The sequence below is a fragment of the Berghia stephanieae genome, chromosome 11 (genome assembly GCF_034508935.2).
Source record: "Berghia stephanieae isolate SIO BIC M18660-M18661 chromosome 11, UCSD_Bste_1.3, whole genome shotgun sequence".
NCBI lineage: Eukaryota > Metazoa > Mollusca > Gastropoda > Nudibranchia > Aeolidiidae > Berghia > Berghia stephanieae.
Window position 1 is genome coordinate 15960408 of NC_088370.1, and position 10000 is coordinate 15970407.

The following is a 10000-nucleotide window of genomic DNA, read 5'->3' on the forward strand; positions in this document are numbered from 1 at the left end:
TTACTTTCTTGTTTTTCATTCTTTGTAGTGTTGGTTAGATTCCCTATCTATCTTCATTATTTTAGATTTTTTAAATATTGATTTTTGACCCGCTGCCCTCTCCGAACTGTTTTTCTAATTTTTCTAATAGGCTTTTCCTATCCCTTGGAAAGAAAGTTGTGTCATCTGCAGAGGCTATCAGTTTTTTATTTATACTACCAGGTAGTTTTGTACCTTGTTATCAGGGGGTCTTTCCTTACACTTTCTTAACAACAAGATATGAAGTGAATAGAAAAGCGCCAGAAGACAATAGAGAATAAAAATTTTTCGCGGCGGTGGTGGGGTTCGAACCTGCGACCTTATTGGTACGACAACTCCGCCTGGCAGGTGAGAGCGTGGCTCTACCGTGTGAGCTATCCACGAACACAAAAATATTCGTTTCAAACCCAAAGTCATTACTAGATCCCTCTCTCACCCACTTCTTGAGACCGCCGATTCGTTCGTACACCACCATCGCGAATAATTTTGACCAGCAGTTAAGCTTAATAGCCAATATTCTCAACACAAACATATAACATAGAAACGATTGAGACATTGAGTATGCTCCGGTGTATGGGGTGAATTTTTAATTCAGAAAAGTGAGTGGAGCAGGCACTTATGTTGGTAACAACAAGATATGAAGTGAATAGAAAAGCGCCAGAAGACAATAGAGAATAAAATTTTTTTTTTTTTTTTTTTTTTTTTTTTTTTTTTTTTTTTTTTTACCAACATAAGTGCCTGCTCCACTCACTTTTCTGAATTAAAAATTCACCCCATACACCGGAGCATACTCAATGTCTCAATCGTTTCTATGTTATATGTTTGTGTTGAGAATATTGGCTATTAAGCTTAACTGCTGGTCAAAATTATTCGCGATGGTGGTGTACGAACGAATCGGCGGTCTCAAGAAGTGGGTGAGAGAGGGATCTAGTAATGACTTTGGGTTTGAAACGAATATTTTTGTGTTCGTGGATAGCTCACACGGTAGAGCCACGCTCTCACCTGCCAGGCGGAGTTGTCGTACCAATAAGGTCGCAGGTTCGAACCCCACCACCGCCGCGAAAAATTTTTATTCTCTATTGTCTTCTGGCGCTTTTCTATTCACTTCATATCTTGTTGTTACCAACATAAGTGCCTGCTCCACTCACTTTTCTGAATTAAAAATTCACCCCATACACCGGAGCATACTCAATGTCTCAATCGTTTCTATGTTATATGTTTGTGTTGAGAATATTGGCTATTAAGCTTAACTGCTGGTCAAAATTATTCGCGATGGTGGTGTACGAACGAATCGGCGGTCTCAAGAAGTGGGTGAGAGAGGGATCTAGTAATGACTTTGGGTTTGAAACGAATATTTTTGTGTTCGTGGATAGCTCACACGGTAGAGCCACGCTCTCACCTGCCAGGCGGAGTTGTCGTACCAATAAGGTCGCAGGTTCGAACCCACCACCGCCGCGAAAAATTTTTATTCTCTATTGTCTTCTGGCGCTTTTCTATTCACTTCATATCTTGTTGTTACCAACATAAGTGCCTGCTCCACTCACTTTTCTGAATTAAAAATTCACCCCATACACCGGAGCATACTCAATGTCTCAATCGTTTCTATGTTATATGTTTGTGTTGAGAATATTGGCTATTAAGCTTAACTGCTGGTCAAAATTATTCGCGATGGTGGTGTACGAACGAATCGGCGGTCTCAAGAAGTGGGTGAGAGAGGGATCTAGTAATGACTTTGGGTTTGAAACGAATATTTTTGTGTTCGTGGATAGCTCACACGGTAGAGCCACGCTCTCACCTGCCAGGCGGAGTTGTCGTACCAATAAGGTCGCAGGTTCGAACCCCACCACCGCCGCGAAAAATTTTTATTCTCTATTGTCTTCTGGCGCTTTTCTATTCACTTCATATCTTGTTGTTACCAACATAAGTGCCTGCTCCACTCACTTTTCTGAATTAAAAATTCACCCCATACACCGGAGCATACTCAATGTCTCAATCGTTTCTATGTTATATGTTTGTGTTGAGAATATTGGCTATTAAGCTTAACTGCTGGTCAAAATTATTCGCGATGGTGGTGTACGAACGAATCGGCGGTCTCAAGAAGTGGGTGAGAGAGGGATCTAGTAATGACTTTGGGTTTGAAACGAATATTTTTGTGTTCGTGGATAGCTCACACGGTAGAGCCACGCTCTCACCTGCCAGGCGGAGTTGTCGTACCAATAAGGTCGCAGGTTCGAACCCCACCACCGCCGCGAAAAAATTTTTATTCTCTATTGTCTTCTGGCGCTTTTCTATTCACTTCATATCTTGTTGTTACCAACATAAGTGCCTGCTCCACTCACTTTTCTGAATTAAAAATTCACCCCATACACCGGAGCATACTCAATGTCTCAATCGTTTCTATGTTATATGTTTGTGTTGAGAATATTGGCTATTAAGCTTAACTGCTGGTCAAAATTATTCGCGATGGTGGTGTACGAACGAATCGGCGGTCTCAAGAAGTGGGTGAGAGAGGGATCTAGTAATGACTTTGGGTTTGAAACGAATATTTTTGTGTTCGTGGATAGCTCACACGGTAGAGCCACGCTCTCACCTGCCAGGCGGAGTTGTCGTACCAATAAGGTCGCAGGTTCGAACCCCACCACCGCCGCGAAAAATTTTTATTCTCTATTGTCTTCTGGCGCTTTTCTATTCACTTCATATCTTGTTGTTACCAACATAAGTGCCTGCTCCACTCACTTTTCTGAATTAAAATTCACCCCATACACCGGAGCATACTCAATGTCTCAATCGTTTCTATGTTATATGTTTGTGTTGAGAATATTGGCTATTAAGCTTAACTGCTGGTCAAAATTATTCGCGATGGTGGTGTACGAACGAATCGGCGGTCTCAAGAAGTGGGTGAGAGAGGGATCTAGTAATGACTTTGGGTTTGAAACGAATATTTTTGTGTTCGTGGATAGCTCACACGGTAGAGCCACGCTCTCACCTGCCAGGCGGAGTTGTCGTACCAATAAGGTCGCAGGTTCGAACCCCACCACCGCCGCGAAAAATTTTTATTCTCTATTGTCTTCTGGCGCTTTTCTATTCACTTCATATCTTGTTGTTACCAACATAAGTGCCTGCTCCACTCACTTTTCTGAATTAAAAATTCACCCCATACACCGGAGCATACTCAATGTCTCAATCGTTTCTATGTTATATGTTTGTGTTGAGAATATTGGCTATTAAGCTTAACTGCTGGTCAAAATTATTCGCGATGGTGGTGTACGAACGAATCGGCGGTCTCAAGAAGTGGGTGAGAGAGGGATCTAGTAATGACTTTGGGTTTGAAACGAATATTTTTGTGTTCGTGGATAGCTCACACGGTAGAGCCACGCTCTCACCTGCCAGGCGGAGTTGTCGTACCAATAAGGTCGCAGGTTCGAACCCCACCACCGCCGCGAAAAATTTTTATTCTCTATTGTCTTCTGGCGCTTTTCTATTCACTTCATATCTTGTTGTTACCAACATAAGTGCCTGCTCCACTCACTTTTCTGAATTAAAAATTCACCCCATACACCGGAGCATACTCAATGTCTCAATCGTTTCTATGTTATATGTTTGTGTTGAGAATATTGGCTATTAAGCTTAACTGCTGGTCAAAATTATTCGCGATGGTGGTGTACGAACGAATCGGCGGTCTCAAGAAGTGGGTGAGAGAGGGATCTAGTAATGACTTTGGGTTTGAAACGAATATTTTTGTGTTCGTGGATAGCTCACACGGTAGAGCCACGCTCTCACCTGCCAGGCGGAGTTGTCGTACCAATAAGGTCGCAGGTTCGAACCCCACCACCGCCGCGAAAAATTTTTATTCTCTATTGTCTTCTGGCGCTTTTCTATTCACTTCATATCTTGTTGTTACCAACATAAGTGCCTGCTCCACTCACTTTTCTGAATTAAAAACTTACACTTTCTTGAGACTGACGGGAAAGATTTTTTTTTAGATCCACTGACGGGGAAGATACTCATTAGTGGCCAATCAACAAGTTATTTATTCAAGCTCTAGAAATTATATATAGCAGACTTCGTGATATTTAAAGAGGCAGTATAGAAATATACATAAACAGGAATATACATTATATAATATAACGTCATTGTACAAGTGTAGTTAACTAATGAATGAACATAATCTATTTTCAAAATATATTCAATTGTGAAATTATTTATAAGTGATTAAATGTAATTCAGTGTCATTATTCATGGATGTATAATATTAGTAATACAATTGCAAAGGGAAATAACTCGATAATAATACACCATAACAATTATTAATATTAATATTATCATCATCATTATTATTATTATTATTATTTATTATTATTATTATTATTATTATTATTATTATTATTATTATATTATTATTATTATTATTATTATTATTATTATTATTATTATTATTACCATTATTATTATTATTATTATTATTATTATTATTATTATTATTATTATTATTATCTTCATCATCATTATTATTATTATTATTATTATTATTATTATTATTATTATTATTAGTAGTAGTAGTAGTAGTAGTAGTATTAATATTATTATTATTATTATTATTATTATTATTATTATTATTATTATTATTATTATTATTATTATTATCATTATCATCATTATTATCAGTATTTTACCATTATTATTATTATTATCATTATTATTATTATTATTATTATTATTATTATTATTATTATTATTATTATTATTATATTTGTCTGAATGCCTTCTCACCTTTTTGTATAGTTTTTGTAACTGTTTGTCTACTTGTACTTCAACTTTAACTCAATAACAACAAATATAAAGATAACAACAATTAACATAACAACAACCATCAAAAATGCAATTACCAGAACCATCACCAAAACTATAACACCTACTACTCATACTCAGTAACAACAACAACAATAAAGATAACAACAATAAAAATAACAACAATAACAGCCATCAATTCCACGGCCACCACCAGCACAACTACTACTATTATCTCTATACAACTCTTCCTCCTCCTCCTCCTCCTACTACTACTACTACTACTACTACTACTACTACTACTACTACTACTACTACTACTATTACTACTACTACTACTACTACTACTACTACTACTACTACTACTACTACTACTACTACTACTACTACTATTACTACTACTACTACTACTACTACTACTACTACTACTACTACCATTACTAATAATACTACTAATACTACTACTACTACTATATCTTCTACCACTACTACTACTACTACTACTACTACTACTACTACTACTACTACTACTACTACTACTACTAATACTACTACTACTACTACTACTACTACTACTACTACTACTACTACTACTACTACTACTACTACTACTACTACTAATACTACTACTACTATTACTATTACTATTACTACAACCACACTACGCCTACTCCCACCTACACTTAAACATTGTCATATCGCTCCATACAACTATAGACTCCTGCACCATCCAACAACAACCCACCTTTATCAATATATTTCTATTATCTATTTACACCGTAACACAGACAACGACTGCTCTACAAAAACAACATCCACGACCGTAGCTGAGACGACAAGTGTGGAGACAGTCAAGAAAGATGAGGCGCAAGGCATATCGTTCAAGAATCTCCCAAGAAGAAGCAAAGTCCTGTTGTTGATATGTTCCGTGGCAAATTTTGCCTCTTGCCTATCATACGCCGTTCCTTCACCGTTTTATCCTCAAGAGGTAAATGAAATGGCAGTGGGAGCGATCTCTAGATAGTATGCAGATGACGTCACTCAGGCCTTTGTTATTGTTTTGTTGCCATCTACGTTTATGAGTAGTTCTCACTAAACTGTATGAACCAGACTATAAAAGTTCATGGTTACACAAGAGTTTTGTGTGTTATAGATAGTATGCTAATAAATAGAGGTGCCTAAATTAAATGAGTCAATAAAATGGAGATTAAGATAAAGGGAGTAAATCTGACTCATGAATGAACAACACAAAACAAACGACGTTCGGTCCTTGGCCTTTTTCAAGTAAACACAGAATACATATATATTTATATTAGATTGTCATAATAATAATGGCGAAAATTTGAACAAAGACCCGAGTGACGTAAACTTTGAACTATCTATTGATAGAATGAAGTTGATGTCAATCCGGTCTTTGTTATTGCTTATTGCCATCCGCGTTTATGAGTAATTCTCACTAAACTGTATTAACAAGACTATAATTATTTCGCCTATATTATTATGACAATCTAATATAAATATATATGTATTCTGCGTTTACTTGAAAAAGGCCAAGGGCCGAAACGTCGTTTGTTTTGTGTTGTTCATTCATGAGTCAGATTTACTCCCTTTATCTTTATCTCCATAAATGAAATAACAATGGGAGGTGATCTATAGATAGTATGCGCTTGGCTAAGAAGTTCACAACATTGCCATCCTGACGTATAACGGACCAACACACAAAACTATGCGTATCCTTGAACGTTTATAGTCTGGTTAATACAGTTTAGTGAGAATTACTCATAAACGCGGATGGCAATAAGCAATAACAAAGACCGGATTGACGTCAACTTCATTCTATCTATAGATAGATCGAAGTTTACGTCAACCCGATCTTTTGTTATTGTTTTTGCCATCCGCGTTTGTGAGTAATTCTCACTAAACTGTATTATCCAGACTATAAAAGTTCATGATGACACACATTTTTGTGTGTTGGTCCGTTATTCTTCCGGATGGCAATGTTGTGAACTCCTTGGCCAAGCGCATTCTATCTATAGATCATCCCCATTGTTAATAATCGACACTGTTGTGAGTCATTGTGTAAAAAAGCCTTGCACACGCTCACTTTTACAAGATCCACTATTATATTAAAAACAAACAAACAGACAAAAATAAACACACACAAAAACAAAACAAAAACAAAACAAAACACGTATTATCGTCCACCAAATATCGATCGATTAAAATGACCCCCATTTTGTCAACAACAAAAAAACCCCAACAAAACAATGAAAAACAAAACAAACAAACCGAACCTGGGACTTCCTCGCTTTAAGCACATTCGGTGAATATTGCTCTTTATAAAAGATCACGGGGTTTTTTTTTGTTTGTTTTTTTTTGTTTTGTTTTTTTTTTCTATTCCAGGCAGAGGAGAAAGGCTTGTCCCAGGAGATGATAGGGTTTTTCTTCAGCGTCTACGAAGTGATAGTCTTCATTACGTCACCGGTTTTCGGCCTGTATGTGAGTATTGACGGTGCGGATAAATAATATAATAATAATAATAATAATAATAATAATAATAATAATAATAATAATAATAATAATAATAATAATAATAATAATAATAATAATAATAATGATAATAATAATATAATAATGATAATAATAATAATAATAATAATAATAATAATAATAATAATAATAATAATAATAATAATGATAAAAGTAATAATAATGATAATAATAATAATAATAATATTAAATCCCCTTTATTCATCCCCAAGGGGAAATTTGTCTTTAGGGTCTATTCCAAGGGAAGACTAAAATAACCCAGGCGTCAGCCGCAGTGCAGCGCCGCAAAGTGAGCTAAGGAAGATGACTTGCTCAAAGCCACAGAACGAGGTGGAGAGTCGAACTCGGTACCTTTTGGGTACGAAGCGAAGACCGTGCCACTGAGCCACGCTGCCCCAAAAGTTGACGTTATTCAGGTCTATGTTATTGTTTTTTGCCAGTCATTTTATGAGTAAGTAAGTAGTAAGCGCAGTCTGAATGACGCTTGCTGAGAATTTTGTGTGATTCAGTCACAGATTCTTAAAAAACCTTGATGAGTATAGCTGTAGCCATCGTTAAGTTATAGCCTGACACTGAAAACCAAAAAGACTGGCATTTTGACGTCATTATTTGTTTTTTGCACCGCCAAGTGAGTTGTCGTTAGTAGTGCTCATGGAAACAAGTTGTCCCATTGGTTGAATTGTTGAATACAACTCACGATTTGTTTTCTTTTTTGGCCAAAGACTGGAATTTTGACGTCATTTTTTTGGGTCAGTGTCAGGCCATATAACTTTACGATGGCTACGGTAAAGCTGCTCTCTCCATACATGTTGTTAAGTGTTTCCATTGGTCACGGTCCTGGGCCAGAACTTTGAGGCTGTCAAGATCTTGTTGTGACTTTAGTATGGAGGGCACTGCAGTTTTTCTTAGTTCTTCAGGGATTATTAATTCGGTCTCATCTGAATCTAGAAATTTCTGATATGTAGAGAGATCGTTTATTATTATTATTATTTATTATTATTATTATTATTATTATTATTATTATTATTATTATTATTATTATTATTATTATTATTATTATTATTATTATTATTATTATTATTATTATTATTATTATTATCATATTATTATTATTATTATTATTATTATTATTATTATTATTATTATTATTATTATTATTATTATTATCATCATCATCATCATCATCATCATCATCATCATCATCATCATCATTATTATTATCATCATCATTATCATCATCATTATTATTATTATTATTATTATAATTATTATTATTATTATTATTATTATTATTATTATTATTATTATTATCATCATCATCATCATCATCATCATCATCATCATCATCATCATCATCATCATCATCATCATCATCATTATTATTATCATCATCATTATCATCATCATTATTATTATAATTATTATTATTATTATTATTATTATTATTATTATTATTATTATTATTATTATTATTATTATTATTATTATTATTATTATTATTATTATTATTATTATTATTATTATTATTATTATTATTATTATTATTATTATTATATTATTATTATTATTATTATTATTATTATTATTATTATTATTATTATTATTTATTATTATTATTATTATTATTTATTATTATTATTATTATTATTATTATTATTATTATTATTATTATTATCATCATTATTATTATTATCATTATCATTATTACTTTTATTATTACCATCATCAACAGCTATCCAAAATAGGCCCGAGATTCTTACTGCTATCAGGAATCCTTGTGTCCGGTGCTGGGTCCATCATATTTGGGTAGGTGTGTCATCTTCATCTTTACACATTCATCATTTCAATGCGGCTGTGTGGTCTTGTGGTATGGCACTCGCCATTGGGTTAGAACATAGTAGTGTGGAGCCCGAGTTGGCCGAGGCCATTCGGGCACTGGGTTGGAGCGTAGCCATCGTAACGTTATAGCCTGACACTGACCAAAAAATGACGTAAAAATACCAGTCTTTTGCCACAAAAGAAAACAAATCGTGAGTTCTATTCAATAGTTCAGCCAATGAAATAACTTGTTTCCTTCAGCTCTACTAACAACAACTCACTAGACGCGACACAAACCTAAAAAATGACGTCAAACTGCCAGTCCTAGAGGGTTCTTGTAATATTATGTTAACGATGGCTGCGGTGAGAATAATATAGTAGTATGGAACCCGAGTTGGCCGAGGCCATTCGAGCACCGGGTTGGAGCGTAGCCATCGTTATATTATAGCCTGATACTGAAATCCAAAAGGACTGGCATTTTGACGTCATTATTTGTTTTTTGCACCGCCTAGTGAGTTGCCGTTAGTAGTGCTCATGGAGACAAGTGGTCCCATTGGTTGAACTATTGAATATAACTCACGATTTGTTTTCTTTTGTGGCCAAAGACTGGCATTTTGACGTCATTTTTTTGGTCAGTGTCAGGCTATAAGTTAACTATGGTTGGAGCATCTAGTTGAACGGTGTGTTGTGACGAAGCTCCGAGGAAGGGTTTGCGACGGTGCACGAGTGCGGTAAGGAACTTGCGGATTGGGCCGATCGTCATAATATAGTAGTGTGAGCACCATTAGAAGCTGCTGCCATTGAGTTCGAGTCTCACTCAGACCGG

General features: G+C 35.2%; 1 protein-coding gene across 1 annotated transcript in view; it reads left to right on the top strand.

Moving 5' to 3' along the window:
* Window positions 1-10000, top strand: part of LOC144956348 (MFS-type transporter SLC18B1-like) — a 46627-nt gene that overhangs the window by 9339 nt on the left and 27288 nt on the right. The window contains exons 3-5 of the mRNA XM_078886845.1: window positions 5595-5794; window positions 7210-7305; window positions 9089-9162. Coding sequence (XP_078742971.1) covers window positions 5595-5794; window positions 7210-7305; window positions 9089-9162 — 370 coding nt within the window. The remainder of the gene's footprint in view (window positions 1-5594; window positions 5795-7209; window positions 7306-9088; window positions 9163-10000) is intronic.